The sequence below is a fragment of the Mirounga leonina genome, unplaced genomic scaffold (genome assembly GCF_011800145.1).
Source record: "Mirounga leonina isolate KUSES-001 unplaced genomic scaffold, KU_Mleo_1.0 Mir_53, whole genome shotgun sequence".
NCBI classification, from domain to species: domain Eukaryota; kingdom Metazoa; phylum Chordata; class Mammalia; order Carnivora; family Phocidae; genus Mirounga; species Mirounga leonina.
Window position 1 is genome coordinate 65046171 of NW_023270807.1, and position 20319 is coordinate 65066489.

General features: G+C 42.9%; 1 protein-coding gene across 1 annotated transcript in view; it reads left to right on the forward strand.

Annotated features, from left to right (window-relative positions):
• The window catches only part of LOC118001347, a 138817-nt gene that overhangs the window by 76650 nt on the left and 41848 nt on the right, over positions 1–20319 (forward strand). The window contains exons 26-29 of the mRNA XM_034991442.1: positions 4498–4636; positions 13791–13944; positions 15766–15861; positions 17135–17290. Coding sequence (XP_034847333.1) covers positions 4498–4636; positions 13791–13944; positions 15766–15861; positions 17135–17290 — 545 coding nt within the window. The remainder of the gene's footprint in view (positions 1–4497; positions 4637–13790; positions 13945–15765; positions 15862–17134; positions 17291–20319) is intronic.

The window sequence follows — 20319 nt, forward strand, 5'->3', positions numbered from 1 at the left end:
TTAATTCCACATTTACAGGTTAAACCACAAAGTAAAGCAAGCAGGAGTGGGCCAGCTTGGGTTTTTACCCTGTATCTGCCACTTGGTTCCTGGAAGCTGGACACTTTACTTTCTGGGTCTCTCTCCATCGATAAAATGGGGGTGATAACACCTGTTTCATGGAGATGTTCTGTGGATTAAAATCTATGTAAAATTTCTACAAGAATGTACATGCCCTTCTACACACTAGTTTTCTTTCATCCCCTTTCTGGCCTTTGTGAGCTAATATGTCAAGGTCAGAGCCATGCATTTATTGTCAAGAATTTTTTGCAGACAGTCTTCTGTTAGCTAACAGTAGCGTGATAGTCCTGAAGTAAGAATGATTGAGGCTTTAGTTTTATCCGCCAAGTGCTAATCCCATAAACCCTAAATAAGCACTAAGTTCTAAGATAAATGCACAAGGTAAATTAAAGACTGAAATGCTTAGTAAGCTGGGTTGATCAAAAGTAGGGAAACTGATCTCGTTATTTTAATAACTTAACTCGCAGCCAATTTATGTCATTAGTTATGTAAATATTAATTAACCGCAATATATTATAACAGAGTAGCCAAGGATTTTAAAGGATGAGAAGAGCCAATGGAATGAGATAATAATATGCCTATTTAAACCTAGCAGTCTTCAAACAAGTGTATTATACTCTGAAATCTATTCCTGTCTGGCCAGTGCATAAAGAAAAGGTGTTTGTGGGAGACCCTGACTTGTTTGCTGGTAGATTTGCAGGGTGCTACTGAGCACTGAAGGAATCTGTAAACGTTCAGATGGGAGACCTAAGGAAGGGTATGAGTGGTGATCCTGGAGGAGGGTCGATGCCTGTCTCTGAGGAAAGGCGGCATGAAGGAAGGATAGATTGGGGCTGACTCAGCAGAAAACACAGAATTGTCAACAAACTAATGACATTTCAAAACTACTAGCATGTCTTCAATGTAAGAATCAAGAGAGTAGAGAAGTTCCAAAGCATACTTAGGGCCTTTTACTAATTCCGGGACTGTTACAAAAGGGGTTTACTCAGAAAATAAGCTAAGATACTCTTAGGGGAGCTGCTGGATTTGGGGAGGGTGTGGGGGCTGGGCTTTAGATGAGGGACAGGAGAAAGGTTGGGATGGGAAGAATGCCATCCCTGCCCTTGAGATAGGGAGATAGAAGCCGAAATAGAGCCAGAGCCATCTTTCCCAAGGAAGACCCTGCATAGGAACTCCTCCAGCATCTGGGAGGGCAGAGCCTGCAGGGAAGGTGATCTGGGGGTACTTGTCCGCCCTTGAATCAATGGAGAAAACTAGAGGGATGGTCTTGGCAAGACAGGAAAAGGACACTGGCAGAGGCAACAGGCCAGACTGCACATGGCCAGTCCAGAGATGGGTGAACCTACCAGTGTGACACTGAGCAACAGTAGGATATGAGGCCAAGTTGTTGAGGACCTAGAATTCAGGATGAAGGAAATCGGTTTCTTACTATTTATATGCTTCTGAACCAGAAACCACGGAAATATGTGGGGCCCAGGCTTTCCAAGGTGTGCATTTAGAGGCATGCACCTTGTCATGTTGCCAGCGAAAACATTTGTGCTCCAGGGAGAATGTGCGAAGTTTTGCATACTCTGCTCTGCTGAAAATAGGTAAAGAGCAAACTGAACTTAAAAAAAAAAAAAAAAATCCCACTCTAAGATAATCATCTTTTTAAAAAGACTCGGTTGCTCAGTTCCTGGCCTACTTCCCAGAAGGAGGCAAGGAGAAGTCAGGTGAACAGAGGAGATGAGTCTGTTCATATCCTCTCCCAACTCTTCTCAGCTATTGCCAAGCTATTTGGAGTTAGATAAAATGACTTTTGTGGGCTTATATGCTTTAAAACATTTTTTAAGGGGACACTCCAGATTTCAGCTTTGGTCCTCCCACTTGACTGAGGAAGCAGCTCTTCGACACTGAGCATGAGCTCTGTGGACCCTGCCAAATCCTCTCCTTCCTTGAAAGCCAGCAACTCCCTTTGGATCAGCAGAGGATGTAATCAGCATGTGGGAGTTTACACTGTGATTTCCTTGTAAAGGTTTAGGAGGCCAATTAAAGCCCAAATACTATCCACTAAACTTAGGGTTTCAGGAACTCTTGAGACAAACTAAGCACAAAATGTACCGGCTCTTGAGTATTCACGTGGAGACAGGGCCATTGTGATTCCTCTCTCTCTCTCTCTCTCTCTAATTTCCCAAATGGGGCCCTCTTGGGGAAAGGCTCATTTGTTTCCTGATGTTTTTCTGGCCGAGGGTCTACTCCACCCACCCCCCCCACCACAACTGCATGGAAACCATCTGCCCCATCCTCACGGAAAAGCTGACTGCCCTGCCCTGCCTGCCACCTTCCCTCCCACCCAGCAGCAGCTTGATGCCACTAAGAAAGGGAAGCCTAAATGAGGATCCTAAAATCTGTAAACCACAAAGAAAGGGGAGTGCCCACCTCCACATCTGTGTTTTGGTGATAAAGCTTCTGCTACCTATCAGCACAGAACAATTTTGCTGGGCAGTGATGGTATAAAGATGCACATACAGCCTGCACGTAAATGAAAAGAGAAAAAGTATCTGTAACCAACCACTGTAACAAGAGAGAGATTCTTGTTTGTCTTGACTACCTTCTAGCCCTTGTCCAAACACACTTTACATTTAACAGAGCTTTCATCATAGGGCGTGTGCACCTTTATATTCTTTTTTCATTGTCATTGCAGAGGACTCTAAACCTTCCCCTGGTTGCTACTTAGCCTGACAGAATGTCTTGCTTACAGACCGTCATGCTAGGCCTTGAACAAATAAGGCTCACTTACGAACCCCTCCCATCCACCACTAAAATTCTTGTATAATTCACTCTAACATGACTCCTCTTCTCATGGAAGTTTCTTTTCAGTCCAACATGACCATCAGATTTATAGAGAAGTCGTAAAAATTTTAATGATTGGATCCAATTTTTCAGAGGCTGGACGAGTACCTAAAAAACATTTTTCTCTTGTACGTAAAGCATCAGATGGATATGAAACCTAGACTGCTCATCTTTTCCTAAAGGCAAAAGCATATGTTGCAAGTATTAGCAACTCTTCTCAGTCCTGGTTCTGCTCTAGTCAGGCTCTCATGGGCAGCTTCCCCATTCCCTCAATTCCTCTGCCTCCCATGCTTGTGGGAAGATATCCAATACCAGATCAGATAGGATAGAAGGCTGCTCAAGTCTGGACAAGCTATGGAAAGAGTAACTCTGGAAATGCCTCATAGCTATCCCGTCTCTCTTCTGCCTCAGGCTACATGTCAGGTACAGTGACCACAGTGACCAGTTCCCACAGTCCTCTTCCCATAGCAGGGATGTTCTCTCACGTAGAAAGCCATCACTGTCCTCACTGGGAGTTGAGGAGCATTTCAGATCATTCTAATAGCCCTGGAAGTGTGGGCCCACCCACTTCCCCACTCTCCCTAAGAACTCATCATTTTCTTGCTGTGCTCTCCCATTCTGACTAGCTCCTCTCCTGGGCCAATAATAGTGATGCTACTCTAGCCATCTAGACCCAGGTCAGTTTCCTCAACCCGGCATTGAGTGCCATAAAAGGCCCCTAAATTAAATTTCCTTTCAAAACACATATAAGTCTGTTTATATCCAGCCCACTTTTGCAGTAAGGGTCCAAGAAATAAGTCAGTTTAGGATCTCTCACACCTACTCCTAAAATGATGAGAAGCTCCTAGAAGAGGGTGTGTGTGTGTGCGCACATGCAGGAGTGAGTGCATATTTCTTGCTTGCCTTGGATGGTCTTTTTTTTTTTTTTTAAAGATTTTATTTATTTATTCGACAGAGACACAGCAAGAGAGGGAACACCAGCAGGGGGAGTGGGAGAAGGAAAAGCAGGCTTCCCGCTGAGCGGGGAGCCCGATGTGGGGCTCAATCCTAGGACCCTGGGATCATGACCTGAGCTGAAGGCAGATGCTTAATGACTGAGCCACCCAGGCACCCTGCCTCAGATGGTGTTGAGTCTTCTTTAATCCATGAGCCAGTGACAGGATGAGCCAGTGACAGAGGGGTTTGATTTGTATGGCATGGCTATGAGAAATGAATGCTGGTTTATAATCTATAATAACTTTAAGCCCCTAACAGATCTACTGAGACTTATATTTTCCCATTCCTTGTGATTCTTTTTTTTTCAATCTAGAGGCTGTAGCCTTGTAAAATTTAAAACTTTCATTCAACAATATGTTCTTATTCTGCTGAAAAGCAAAGCAAATTTTTATCTTATTGAGGGAGGAAGGAAGGAAAGATAAATCAGACCTTGGGCTCTAGAACGTAAGACTTTGCTGGTCTTGCAAAATATATAATTAGTATGCTCACAAACAAAAAGAAGTACATTTAGGTAAAAAGTTAGCTTCAGAGGTGAAATGATGGCTCATTAGGTTAGCTGTCATAGCCTGTATGTTACACTGTCTGACTGAAATGTCATCCGTCTTCCAGGGTCTGAGCTTCAAGAGCTGCAGAAAATGATTGACAGCCTCCAGAACCCCCAAGACCCTACCCAGGTGTCCCAGGCACTCCTCCTTCGAAGGGAGGTTGTATTTTTGCAGTTTGATGCTGCAGTGAGGCACCTCATCCGGTAAGGGCTGGAGCGTGAATCCTGTCCAGTTAATTGTGTAGGGCATGTGCTTCGACCATCGAGGGAGGTCACTCTTGGCAAGACTGAATAACGAGCTTAAAACAGTCACGGGCACAACCTGATCCAGAACACTGTGACTACCAAATGTGTCTTGCTGCAAAGCCTGTCCGTGTAGAATGTGTTCTTTTCGGATTATGATAGTCTTGATTTTATTAAATGTGATTTAAATATAGTTAGTTTGCATAACAATGGCTGCTTTTACTGTTCAGGTTGTTTAATTGGGAATAATATTTTTTATACTTGGGAAGATGATTCTAAGAGTTTTGTTTATTCTTTTTAGCCCTTAATTACCTTTCAAAAGAACAGAATTTTCACTGCACTTGTGAAGCCCCTGGAATTGGCTACCTGAGTTAAATTTATAAATTCAAATAAATAAATTGTAGCTATTAAGTACTCTGCATACAAAAGACAAAGTCTCTTTAGTTAATTAGTCATGACTGATGAGAAAATTAGTTTGGATTGAGAGTCATACTGTTTCTAGGATAAATAATAAGTTTTTTATGGGAAGGGAAGAGGTCAGGCCTGAGCATCTCTGCTTATTCTTAAATTGTCAAAATCAATTAACTTCCTTTGATTAATTCCCCAGTGTAAGCATTTAGCCAATCAGGGGGACCTCAGGAGGCTACGCTCTTACCTGTGGATTGTAATTGCATTCCACCATTATTAGCATGGGCATCCATAGAGAATGGAAATGTAGGGATTGAACTGAACTCTATTTTCTCTTTCTATTCTGCATTTTCTTTACTCTGAGTATCCGGGGTCTCTGGATTCAAATTAATTCAGCAGAACAACGACAACAACAAAAAAATAGACTTGTTCAGTTTCTTTTTATTGACAGCTTTCTGAGCTATAGCTTTAGTCAAGTGGGTAGGATATAAGACCCTAATTGTCAGGAGGGCCATTCATTAGCCCTCTGACTCTGAAACCCCAACTCAGAATTTGTGAAGAATTTACACAGGATGAAGAAATAGAACTATACCCTGGAAGTTCTTTTCAGCTTCCAGCTATGCAGGGTTCCACTTGCTACTGTTCTCCCAGGGGAACTAGTCTGCTTCCTCTAGGAATTGCTTTGAGGGGCTTTCTTTGTCTGGGCACACTCAGTCTGCAGGAATGGAGGGCACTGTGTCCTATGTCTGGTTTCAGTAGATTCAGTATATCTTTCAAAAGACTCTAGAGGGAACTGCTCAGGACGGTAGAGCTTCATGAGTCCCTCATTTATCGCATTTCCTCTAGCCTTTTCATTCAGGGCTCTTCAGAGTGTGTATGTGTTTGGAGTCACACAGTTAGTAAGTGACAGACTAGAACTAGAACCTACATGCATTTGACTCCCAAGCCTGAGAACTAGGATGGATGCCAGACAGCAGGGTGGAGAGAAAAATAGACTCTGGAGAGAAGGCAGGAAACAGGAGAGAAAGAGAAATGAAAAGATAAATGTCATCCCACTTGATGATTCTAGTTGCTGATTCTATTGCTAAACCTGCAAACAAGGAAAAGTCCTCAGATAATCAAGAGACAGGAAGCATGGCAGAGTTCTCTCACACTTCCCCAAAGTTCACCAACTCTGAGCAAATCTGACTGTTGACCCCAGGGAACTTTTTGCTTATGTTAACTGAAGGCTTCTCCAGAATTTGAAAAGGAAGAACTGAACTTTCACCTGGAATGAGAGTAGCATGCTTCTATTTACTGCGGGGAAGTGAGGAAGGAGGTAGCTCAAGGACATCAAGATAGTGGCCCTGTGATCACCTAATATCTGGCTCCTGCTAATATGTGGCATAGATCAGATCTGGTAGCAGGATAGATGCACATTTCTTATTTTATTTATTTATTTATTTATTTATTTTATTTAAATTCAATTAATTAACATATAATGTATTATTTGTTTCAGCGGTACAGGTCTGTGATTCATCAGTCTTATATAATACCCAGTGCTCATTAAATCATGTGCCCTCCTTAATGCCCAGCACCCAGTTACTCCATTCCCCCCACCCACTTCCCTCCAGCAACCCTCAGTTTGTTTCCTGAGATTAAGAGTCTCTTATGCTTTGTCTTCCTCTCTGGTTTCATCTTGTTTCATTTTTTTCTCTCTTCCCCTATGATCCTATGCCATGTTTCTTAAATTCCACATATGAGTGAGATCATATGATAATTGTCTTTCTCTGATTGATTTATTTCACTTAGCATAATACCCTCTAGTTCCATCCACGTTGTTGCAAATGGCAAGATTTCATTCTTTTTTTTTTTTTTTTTAGATTTTATTTATTTATTTGACAGAGAGAGACACAGCGAGAGAGGGAACACCAGCAGGGGGAGGGGGAGAGGGAGAAGCAGGCTCCCCGCAGAGCAGGGAGCCCGATGTGGGACTTGATCCCAGGACCCTGGGATCATGACCTGAGCCGAAGGCAGTCGCTTAACCAACTGAGCCACCCAGGCGCCCAAGATTTCATTCTTTTGATGGCTACATAATATTCCATTGTATATATATATGCCACATCTTTATCCATTCATCTGTTGATGGACATCTGAGCCCTTTCCATAGTTTGACTACTGTGGACATTGCTGCTATAAACATTGGGGTGCAGGTGCCCCTTCGGATCACTACCTTTGTTAGATGCACATTTCTAAGCACAGAAGTTTCACTCTGTCCCTGTCAACCTGCCCTCTACCAAGCTCCTGGTGGAAAGTGGTATTGTCCTCCAAGACCATTGGAACCACATTGCCCAGGGCCCATCACTTCTGGGCATGTCCACCAACCTGCAGGAGTTATTTACTAGCTGATGCAAGAAATGCCTGAGAAGTGAGCTTATCTTTAATTTTAGGTGAAGTAATCATTGTGTTGAAAGAAAATGCTTGGGTGGTACAGCAGGTCTAATCGATCTTATCTGTTTGGCAAACTTCTATCCTAGGCCCCTGCCTGATTTTTGTATGGCCTCTGGCCTAAGGATAGCTTTTATAGCTTTAAATGGTTGGGGAAAAAATTTCAAGAAAAGAGTACTATTTTGTGGCGTATGAAAGTTATATGGAATTCAAACCTCAGTGTCCACAAATGAAGTTTTTCGAAACACAGTCATGCCCATTCATTTACAGATTATCTGGGACTGCTTTCACACACAGTTGAGCAGTTGCAACAGAGACCGTATGATACACAAAGCTGAAAACATTTACTATCTGGCCCTTTAAGAAAAAGTTTGCCAACCCCAGATTTAAAGAATTGGATTCCTTTGTAATTCAGGAATGGAGGGAGGCAAAGCAAAGCAAAATAAAACAAAAAGTCCCTTTATAGGGACTCTGTAGAACAGGATAAAACATGTGGCATGGAAGGTGCCATTAATCTGAATGTATTGCTGATGTTTGGAGTGATTAGGGCAAAAAAGAAGAAACTTGAGGAGATACCCTGAAGATACCAGTAACTTTTGCAGCAAGCTGGAACTGGGAGTACAGAAAGGGATCTCTAAAGAAAGCCACACCAGCTTCTCAGTCCTTAAAGTTTTGTGGGTTTTCCCTTCATTTTTAAATTTATTTTTATACTCATCTAGCTTAAGTGTCTCCAAACACAGAGATATTAAAGTGTGCCTCAGCGATCTGGGGACTTCTGAGATACAGAGAAGGCCTCCTGTGAGCCAGGGCTGGCTTATGACCATGGTCCTGGTCCCCAGCGTCTGAGAAATGAAGAGCCACACTCTCTGCCTGGTCTCCTCTGGGCTACTTTGCAGGTGCTTTTGTTGTTGTTTTGTCTTTTGCTTTCTTTTTTATATCCTTACATCCAGGAAAAACTCTAGCATGTGCCTTATGAATTTCCTGCTCCCTGTGATCTGAACCAGCTTGCCTGGGATCATGCCACAGGTGGATCTCTTGCACACAGGATGCCTGGTGTGTTAGGAAACCTTTGACTGCTTATTGACAATAAGGCAGCTGGAGGGTGGCAGAACAGTTTGGAGAATTCCGTGTATCTATTCTGATATTTTATTAGGTTGGCAGGTGCCACCGACCCAAGCAACAAGCCGGCCTTTCATTCCAGTGGGCTTCCTTGTTTCTTGAGTGCTGCCAGCAAGCTGTGCTGATCAGACATACCCTCTCAGAAGACACAGGCCCAGGCTTACCAAATGAGGGCCTCAGTGAGTTGCAACAGGACCCCATAACCTGTTTTCAGTATCTCAAAAGGCATGGTGAAAAAGACACATTTGCCCAAAAGCTCTGCAGGTAAACAGAATGTCAAGTTTCTTTCTTTTTTTAAGTGGAATTCTAAGAACTGCGATAAGGGAAAGAAGACATTTGCTTTGGATGAATTCCCACCACGTGCCGACTCCATGGGATAGAAATCGTTTTCCCCATTTTTACAGATGAGGAAATAAAGACTAGAAAAGTTGCATAACTTGGGCCGGTCACACAGCCTGTTGTAGCAGAGCTTGCATCCGTGCAGTTTGTCCGACTCCAGAGCCCTATTCCTTCCTTTATAACATGTTTCTTCATTTCTTCCTGCAGCGCAGAGCTGGGGCTGGAGGCTGATGCGGTGTTGAGTTAAAGTTGGGAAAATGCTTAATGGCTGTTTGGTAGAAAAATCTTTCAAAATATGGGGTCCATGGAGAGGCGGGAAATAAAAGAAGATCTATGCTAAAATATATTGGGTATCATCTTGAGACCCCTTTATTCACATAGCATTAGAAACATTCTATTGATAGGAGCAGGATGGGTCCTACAAAGGACAGTGATCCAGACTGAGAAAGGACAAAAGTGGGGAAAAGAATAGCCAGTGATTTGGTCAGTAGTGCTGCCTGTAGTTTGACTCTGGTCTCTCTAGAGAGTATATCATAGTCTATGATTCTGTAGCTTGGACTAGCAGCCATATTCACATCTGAATGTATTATATTTTTGAATATATTTTTGAATAGTCTCCAAGCATCCATAAATTAATAGACCTAGTATGCATATGAAGCTGTGTCTGGGCTGTGTCTGGGCTCTAAAACTGCCGGACATTGTGTTCATTTGTGGCACTTGGTAGTTACAAAGTTCTGCACAAACTTGCCAGGATAAGAGAGCACGTCAGTGTTCTGTGTTCTTTTATGTGATTGTCAGTCAGGTATAGCCACAAGAAGAGAACAGAAAAGACCCAGGAAAAACAAAGTTTATTATATTCACAGGTGCTAGAAACAGGATGTATGCCATGACACACACAGCCACATGGGAAAGCCACAAGGAGAGTGCTGAGGCCATAGCCTGGAAAGGCAAGGCAGGGCAGGGTGAGCAGTTTAAGATCTGCTGGGTTGAATAATTCCAGTGGACTCTGGGTGGCAGAGGTCGTCTCTACTTTTCTGTTGACTAGCCCTGGGATGAATAAAGCAGAGGACTATTGCCTCCCTACGTGCAAGGGTCAGATAGAAATGGTATGGCTTTGGATTGGTTGGTTTGCGTATCAAAACCATGCTCCCTGCTGAGTCCTTTGCCGTCTCTAAGAACTGGCTAGCCCAAGGAGGGGCAGTCTCTTTCTTAACCAGAAAGGTCTTTAAAGATGTCAAAACATCCATAATAAACAGAAAACAAATTTTAAAATGTAAGCGCTACATTCAAGGATTGAACAAGTAAGATGTGAACAAAGCTGGACCCAGAGGCCAAGAGAAAGAGAAATCATTCTATGGATTGGTGGGAGAGGAGAGCAGGAATGATATGAAAGGAGCCAACCAGGCAGAAGTTGTATGGGATACTGGGCTTCTGTGCTTTTGATTTGGGCTGAAGATAAATGTTTCTACTAGAATATTCTGCTTTTTGGTACCATTGTTTTGAGGAGATCCATACAATCTATACAAAGGTATGGGTGTAGAAAGTACCATGGGAGTTTAGAGGATGCTGAGAAGCAGCTGGATAATGAACTCTGCCTCACTGGGCTCCAAGTAGGCTAGAAGTTCAAACCCATTTTTGTATCTTGGACAGTTCTTGCACTTTGCTTTGTACATAGTAGGTGAATCATTAGAAAACACGTGAAAGATACGAAGAACAGGAGAAAATGTTCTCATTGAGCAACTCCAGGCTCATCCTTGAACTACCCGGATAAATCAATTATCTTATTGAGTCTCTCAGTATAAAATAATATTCAACTATCTTTTTTAAAATTCTCATTAAAATGTGAAAAGGTGGTATGATTTTTGTATTAGTACAATGGTTTGATGTAAAAATATAGAGCTCCCTTTATCTATCTTGAAGTAAAGTTCACAAGCCCCTTTTGCTGATGGCTAAAAGATTAAACTTTCTAATTCCATGTCATTCAGCCACATGTAGAGCTTAAAAGTGGTCAGTTTGAGATTTAAAATTAATTAATTCAAGATTAATTAATCCCCATTTCCCTTTGTTTTAATTGCCTCCTATTCACCCTGTTGGTAAGGGAGGGGTTCTGCCCTGGGGTTACGGAGATGGCCAAACACATGACACTGAACACTGGACAGGTGAGATTAAGGGCAGTTTACTAGTTATATATACTCACAGCCCAGGGAAGAGGACACTGCATGCAATGCAGAGCCACAGAGGAGTTGCCCTTGGGAACAGACTGAACAACCAGGAACAACAACAACTGTGGGAGACAGGCTTTGTAGTATCAAGAAGGTGTGATGTCCCCTCATTTCTGCAGGAGAATGTGATTGGTTCATTTGAATACTTTTGTGGTCTGGCAGGGAACTGAAACCACTACTCAGGGATAAGCAGGAAATGCACTGGGTCCCTTAGATAAGGAAGGTTATTGGACTAGGAGACCTTATCTGTGGGAACAGAGTGGAGAGGTGAACTTATAATTAAGCCATTCAAGGCCCTCTGATTTTACCAGGTACAAAGGCAGCACATGATATTGGACCTTAATTTTAGGCCTTACACCACACCTTTCTCCTCCTTCATTGCTCTCAGACAGATGATATAAGTGCCTGGGGGTGCTTATAAATCATCATAGCAGTTGAGGAGGAGCAGCTACTTCACCTACCCATCGTGGGTTATCTAGTCCAACCCCAGATCTCTTCTGGCTTGATGCCCAGCACCACACATAGACACTCTCTTGTGAGGGCTCAGGCACTCCCTAGGTCTTTCCCCAACACTCTGATTGTCTGCTCATCTCTGGGAGGCTGCATCATTTCCCTCAGTGCTAGTACCTCCGTCAGTCATGGTTAATCACCTTCTTTCTGATGTCTGCTTTATATAAGACTTGGGCCAAGCCCATGGAAAATCCAGGCAAAAGTTCCCCTCTGTTTCAGGATACCCTCTCCTCAGTGTATCCTGTGTCAGCATCTTTTTTTAGGTATCCACTAGACCTAAGTTCTAGAAATAGTCTTTCCTCGCTTACTAAACTCTTATTTCCTTTTAGGCAAAAAAAGTCATTGTAATTCATCATGCATAATTCCTTCTCTATGACTTATGGTATAAATTTCATGCGCTAGTCTTCAGGATTTTTGGTTCTTGATATGCAAAGCCATGTTTTGTTCAAAGCAAAACAAAAAGCTTCCTCTCGCAAACACCAAGATTTTATTATTTAATTTAAAATTTGGTTTTATATATCAAGAATCGTCTCTGCTATTGGTCTTAAAATAGTCAATTCAACAAACAATCCATGTCTTTGTTCTAGAGCTACAGCTGAACTGTCCAAAACAGTAGTCATCTGTGGCTATTTAATTTAAAAGTTTAAATTAATATTGATTTAGGTGACATAAAATTTAAAATCCAATTCCTCAGTCACAGTAGCCACATTTCAAGTGCTCAGCAGCCACGTGTAGCTAGTGGTTATCATACTGGACAGTCAAACTTAGAACATTTCCACATTGCATAAAGTTCTATTGGACAATGCTAGTCTAGACTATATCCACCTTTCCCTTGAGGGTTGGTGAATTGCGAGTGAAGGGCCGTGTGTAAAGAAAGAGGGGTGAGGGTTGAGGTCGTTGAGGAAGAAACCTGTGTATGTCTCAAAATGTTATCCTGCTAAAGAAGATGTGGTATATATATACAATGGAATATTATGCAGCCATCAAAAGGAATGAAATCGGGGCGCCTGGGTGGCTCAGTTGGTTAAGCGACTGCCTTCGGCTCAGGTCATGATCCTGGAGTCCCGGGATCGAGTCCCACATCGGGCTCCCTGCTCAGTAGAGAGTCTGCTTCTCCCTCTGACCCTCCTCCCTCTCATGTTCTCTGTCTCTCATTGTCTCTCTCGCAAATAAATAAAATCTTAAAAAAAAATTAAAAAAAAAAAAAGGAATGAGATCTTGCCATTTGCAATGACGTGGATGGAACTGGAGGGTATTATGTTGAGTGAAGTAAGTCAAACAGAGAAAGACATGTATCATATGACCTCACTGATATGAGGAATTCTTTTTTTTTTTTTTTTAAAGATTTTATTTATTTATGTGAGACAGAGAGAATGAGAGACAGAGAGCATGAGAGGGAGGAGGGTCAGAGGGAGAAGCAGACTCCCTGCCGAGCAGGGAGCCCGATGCGGGACTCGATCCCGGGACTCCAGGATCACGACCTGAGCCGAAGGCAGTCGCTTAACCAACTGAGCCACCCAGGCGCCCGATATGAGGAATTCTTAATTGCAGGAAACAAACTGAGGGTTGCTGGAGTGGGGGGTGGGGTGGGAGGGATGGGGTGACTGGGTGATAGACACTGGGGAGGGTATGTGCTATGGTGAGCACTGTGAATTGTGTGAGACTGTTGAATCACAGATCTGTACCTCTGAAACAAATAATGCAATATATGTTAAGAAAAAAAAAAGAAGAAGAAGAAGAAGGTAGCGGGAGGGGAAGAATGAAGCGGGGGAAATCGGAGGGGTAGACGAACCATGAGAGACGATGGACTCTGAAAAACAAACTGAGGGTTCTAGAGGGGAGGGGGGTGGGAGGATGGGTTAGCCTGGTGGTGGGTACTGAGGAGGGCACATTCTGCATGGAGCACTGGGTGTTATGCACAAACAATGAATCATGGAACACTTCATCTAAAACTAATGATGTAATGTATGGGGATTAACATAAGAATTAAAAAAAAAAATGTTATCCTGCGGCAGTAACTTTGAAGAAAGTTTTGAGCTTGAGAAGCTTTAATAACTGCTTTTAATGAGATGCCCTCCATGCTTGGGTAGAAGAACATTTTTGGCAGCTGGAAACGCTCCTGCTTACCAGTCTGTCACAGATGGCATGTACCATGGATTGCCACCACTGAGCAACTCTCTTGGGAAGAGCATTTTTGCTTCACAGCTCAGCCTGCCCCAGCCACTGGATCCACGGAGCCTACAGGTACGTTGAAAGGTACTTTTATACCTATAAACAGTGTGTTATATATCAGGGATTTGGGCACTTTGTTTCCATGTGGTTTAAATTTTGCAGGGGCTCTCCCTGCTCTAGAGCTCTTTAGCCTTGCGTGGCTCCCCTTCATTGACACAGTAGAGCAGCCTGGGCCTACTGTTATTCCCAGTCAGAGTCTTTGACAGGCAAATTGGGGCAATAGCTTATCTGCTCACAGCTGGTAGCAAAACCATCAGTTGATCTTTTCTATTTAATAAATAATAATGACAGCAATCACAATACATAAATTAGGTCAGCAGCTAAGTTTTGAAGAGCCCTTTGAAGAGGTGTTATCACATGTAATCCTGGCAACTTCTATTGCTCCTAGGCACCAACAATCTTACCCACTTTTTACTACTAAAAGGTTAAGGTTCTGGCAGACCAGAGATCAGATTGCTAGGCAGTCATGGCAGTACTAGGTCACAAACTGTATTGCTAACAAATTGCCCCCAAATTTAGCAGATTAAAACAATAAATATTCATCATCTTATATCATTTCTGAGGCTCAGGAATCTGGGAACAGTTCATTGTGTAGTTCTGGCTAGTCGTGTAGATCTCTTACCGATCAAGGTATTAGCCCAGGCTGTAGTCCCGTCTGCTGGGGGAGAATGTGCTTCCAAGCCCACTCACAGGGCTGTTGGTAGGCCTCAGAAGAGCCACTTCCAAGCTCATTCACATGGGCTTCTCTACAGGCCTTCCTCACAACAAAACAGATGGATTCCTCCAGAGCAAACAATTCAAGAGAGAACAGGAGACAGATCCCAAGATGGAAGTCATAGTCTTTGTATTACCTCATTTCAGAAGTGACATCCCATCATTTTTGCCATATTTTATTCACTAGAAGTGAGTTACTAATTTTAGCCCACACTCAAGGGGAGAAGACTTAAACTCCACCTCTTCCTGGGAAGAGTATCAAAGAAGTTGTGGACATATATTTAAAACCACCTCACAAACCCAGGTCTTCTGACTCCAAAAGTTCCAACTTAATGTTTATATGTTACAAAGCTAAGCCAAGTAATGCCAACATCAACCCCATGTAAGTCCCACACTTTTACATTCCCTAGCAACAAGACAATTACTCTTAGCCCAAGCCTTGACTCTCATTTAGACCCAGAAGACAGATTGACCATGACCATTGAGCCTGTTCCTACTGCCTTTGGATGTTGCCTGGGATTAGGTAGATGCAAGTGTCCTGGCTTCCTGCTACCGGAAACAACTCTGAATTGTCTGAAGCCAGTACCAAGTCTGCAAGTATAGAATAGGGTCAGATGGACAGGCCCACTATGTTCAGGGCTGCATGTGGTACCACAGGTAGTGGGGGATGCCTTGGCTGTTGGATAGTGATATGGAGAAGACAGAGGCCCACATGTTAATGTTGTCACATTGGCTTTGAGAACTGGAACACAATGGTGATGAAGGAAAACATTTTAAGGTTCCTAATACTGAGAACATTTGAGTAAATTTACATTTGTTGATGTAAATGTGTCCCATTGTTATTATAGTATTCTGGAACTTCCAAACACTGGTGCTGACTAGTTACACTGAAGTCTTAAGTACCCTTCTATGTTTGGCCAGATTCTGGAGGAAAAGAAAAAAAAATATTACTCTCTCCTCTACATTATCAGGGACTTTCTATTAAGAGTTATTTCTACATAGTAAATAAATCATCCCATGGTGTTTTGGAGTACAGACACAGAAATTCTGTTCATATAAGATGTTTATTATTTATGGACACAGTACAGCATTATCGTGTTTCTTATTTGGTTCTTTTAGGCATCTATGCTATTCCCTTGGAGAGCATTTCTGGAAGATGGAGGACTGTTTCCAGTTATGAGGAGCAGCCCAGACACCCTAGAATATAATATGCAGGTAGGATAGCTCTTCCCACTTGTCACAGAGAGAACTGAATGCAGACTGCAAAGTAGGTGTCATTGGGTCCATAGGTCAGTGGTGAATAATTTATGAGATAAGCAGGGGTGTTTATGGGATTATGAAGCCATAAACCCAATGATACAAGGTGAGTCAGGTTTTCTTCTGACAGAAGAGAATTATGTTCTCAGTGGTATGGGCCTCAGTTGTAGACTCAGCTGCAATTCCCATGGCCAGTAATGATCTGGGAGAGTGGCCACCCATCTCCAATCACTCTCTGGGCCTCTTAGAGAAACACCTAGGCTGGAAGTTCAGGGTTGTGGGACCAGGATCCTGGCCTGCCTGTGAACAGTGGCAGGAAGAGAACTCTTTAAGCAGGATCCATAAGGAGAATTTCTTTCAATTATGTGTTTCCCCCTGATTACCTAAGCAAATATCATTGTGTTCTCATTTTTAAAGATAGAAAATATAAAAAATATTAAGAAAAACATGAAAATCAATCATAAATTTGCTTCAAAATAATATGGAAGTGGGGAGTGACAGGGATAGGGGCAGGACTGGCCATAGGTTGTTAGTTCTTAGGGCTGGGTGATGGGAATGATACTGTTTGCTTTTGTTTCTGCTCAAAATTAAAATTGTTTGGATTTTTTAAAGTAAAGTAGTAAGAATGGTTAAGAAAATCAATTATAGTCCCCCACTAGGAAACAATCACAGTTCACATTTCGGTTTATTTTTTCCAGTATTTTCCTTATGCATACATGTGTTTATATCTGTACTTTTAAAGGAAAATTGATACCATACTATACATTCACCATGTACAGATACTACTGTAAAGTGCTGGGAAATTTGGACTTCCATACAAAGCCAAACGTCTGATATGTGCAAGAAGGACTTTGAGCTAGGGGCGCCTGGGTGGCTCAGTCGTTAAGCGTCTGCCTTCGGCTCAGGTCATTATCCCAGGGTCCTGGGATCGAGTCCCACATCAGGCTCCCTGCTCAGCAGGAAGCCTGCTTCTCCCTCTCCCACTCCCCCTGCTTGTGTTCCCTCTCTCGCTGTGTCTCTCTCTGTCAAATAAATAAATAAAAATCTTAAAAAAAAAAAAATAAGGACTTTGAGCTAGAAATGTTACTCTGATTTTTATTGATTTTCTAATAGTCAAGAGGGCAGGGCTTATACACATAATTATTCCTAGTTTTCTCCCCAAAATCATTTATAAAGGATACCTAGAGATCTTCAAAATGGGTGTTTTGTTTTGTTCTTTTTTTGTTTTTAGCTGTGCCTCTGTAGGCTGAGCGACCCTGACCTTAAGGTGGCCCATGGAGAGCTGGTGGGCATGCAGCTGCTTTTGGAAGATGTACTTCTGAGCAGCAATCATATGATCATGGAGGATCCCTCCAGACAGCAAGCCACACTGGATAAACACTCTCAAGTACGTAATTGGCCAGTGCTGTATTGTACTAAAGGAACTTCCTCTCTGGGAGATGGGCCAGAGAGCCACCTCTGTCCAATAGCGTCTCCCAATGGGTCCCAGGACTGTGCAGGGGTCGCCTGTGATCCATGGTATATTCATTTCTTTTCACTTTAAAAATAGAACAAAGGTTGTGGGCAGCCCATTGAAACCAAATGGAACAAATAATCCAACTGGCTGGATTTCTTTAGGAGTCACACACATTTAGAGTTGGAAGACACATTTAGAACTGGAGTTGGAAGGACTGGAGGGGTATGACAGAGGCCCTGGGTGAACTCCTCCAGCCTGGAGGTCTTCATCACTCAGCTAGCCTGTGGATGCCTAGGCACTGCCTCCTCTGGACTTGTCCCTCTGAAGCTCTGAGGTACCAAGAGCCTCTAGCCCACCTTATCATGACTGGAAACAATTCTGCCCATATCTGGGAACCAGACAGAGACTTGTCTGGACACAGGGTAAGCTAGCCGGTGCCCCCATCTGAAGAGCCTCCTCTTCCGAGCCAACCTTTCCAAGAGAGGTCTGCAGCAGCCCCCTCCAATTCCTTACCTTCAGTCCGCTCCTCAGAAACTGCACTTAGTCACCACTGAGACTGCTCTCATCAAGAGCACCATGGTCCTTGTCATTAAATCCCCTGGATACTTTTTAGTCCCCTTCCAAGCTGACCCCTTGGCAGCGTTTGACACAGCGTGTCCTTCTTGCCATCTCCCTGTGCCTGGCTTCCAAAGCACAGCTCCCTCCTAGTTTTCCTCCGGCCTTGGTAGCCAGGCCTTCTCAGACTTCCCCATAGACTCTCCTCTGCCTCCTGCCTCCCCTCTTCCTCTCGCAATCCCCAAAGTATTATTTTTGGGGTTCTGTCCCGCTGCTACACTCCCAGGTCTGCATTTTGACTTCCATGACGTTAGCCACTTTTGTCTTTGTAGGTCCCTTCCTCCATAAAAAAGCATTAAAAGTGATAGTTTACAACTGTGTTAATATAAAAAAAATAATATCCTATATTAAAACATTTTATTCAGCCTCAATATCCTTTATTTTCTGATTTTAAAATAAATAAAAACACCCTGTGGGCCCTAGGCACTGTGCCTTCTGTGTCTGGTCAATAAGCGTCTCCTGAACACTATTAATCCTACTATTGGCTACGACTGAGATCCTTTCAGAGTGCTTTAGTAATTATTAGTTTCTTTAATCATCACAATAATTCCATGAAGTAGGTACTTTCATTACTCTCCTTTTACAGATAATACTGAAGCTCAGAAAGGTTAAGTGATGTGCCCAAAGTCACATACCTAGTGAGGAAAGAAACCCAGATTCCAACTGAACAGTCTGGCCCTGAAGCTCCCTTCTACTCTCACCCACTACGTTTTTCCACTTCTCATGAGGCCTCTCCTTAGGCAAACTCATCTGCTTTTGTAACTTTGACAACTTTACATGTGATGACTCATGCAATGACCATCTACCTGTCGTGTCCAAGTTTCAATCCTGTCAGATTCGTGCATTCACTTCCTTGTTCCATCCCAGAGTCCGTGTGTCCCAAACTGAGCATATTTCACTGCCCAAAACTTGCTCTTCTTTCCATATTCCCTGTCAGTGAACCACCATCTGCCCAGTCGCCCAAGCCAAGAAATCTGGACACCCACCTTTGATTTCTCTCTATTATACCCCACAATCAGATGCTAAGTTTTACTATCCTATTACTTTAATATCTCTCAAGTTTGTCTGCTGTTCCCCATCTTCCAACACCAACCCCCAATCAGCATCATCTCCTAATGTTAGGCTATGAGCATAACCTCCAATTGGACTCCCTATATTCACTCTTGCCTTCTTCCTGTACATTCACCAGGGTAATATTTTTAAATGCAAACCTGATTATGTCACTTCCCTCTTATAACCCTTCAATGACTTCCAAATGCCCCAAGAATAGAATCCAAATGCTGTAACCAGACCTTCACCACCTATCTCCTGCTGACATCTCTACCCTCAACTTCTTTCATTTTATCAAATGAACCATGCTCTTTCTCCTCAGTAACTTTGTGCGAGCCAGCCCCTCTGCTGGAAAATGTCCTTCCTTGTCCTCCTCCTTCTCTACTTCATCATCTGATCAACTCCTATTTATCCTTCAGATTTCAACTTCCACACCAGTCTTCCAGAAGCTTTTTCAGATTTTCTACCTTTGAGCTGATGCCCCTCTGTGCCAATGAGGGTGCACTAGTTATAAGCGACAGTTGTCCTGCTCTCCATGACTTAAATTAGGGTACTAATCTTTCAAAACAAGTCTAGAAGGAGGTGGTTCAGGTTGGTACAGTCACTCAGGTTGGTGTAGGCCCCAGCTCTGCCATCATGGGTGTGTCTGAAAAATGTCTCTTTCATCCTTGTAAAGATGAAAACAGGGGCAAAAACCTTTCTCCTTAAGGGGCTTTAACTTTTTACCAAGGAAGAAAATCCTTCCCAGAGCCTTCTAATAGATTTTCCTTGTGTCCTACTGGCTAAAATTGAGTCACAGGTCTACTTCAGGCAAATTAGGGGAAAAGGAATTGTGTTTAGATGTGCCATCTAAATTCCACAACGGAATTAGATGTTTCACTCAGAGGGAGCATTTGCAAAGCAGGCATTGCCACCAAGTAGTACCAAGATCAAGAAGCATGCTGGGCCCTTTGGGCCCTCTATTTGCTATTTCTTGGTCCTGTTTTTGATGGATTGCCATCCTTTCCTGACATCCCCACTGTCCCCCACCTTCGTGCTTTATCCTGTCTCCTGTTCTTTCATCCTTTAAAATACTTAGGAAGAGAAGACTTCTCTTAATATGAATATATTAACAAGGTAAGTTTGCTTTAAAGTTATTTATTTTAATTAGTTTTATTTCATGATTTGTTTTTAAATATTCATAGACAATAGGAAGCACTGGGATCTAGCCCCTCATTGGGCTCCCCGCTCAGTGGGAAGCCTGTTTCTCTCCCACTTCCCCTGCTTGTGTTCCCGCTCTCACTGTCCCTATCTCT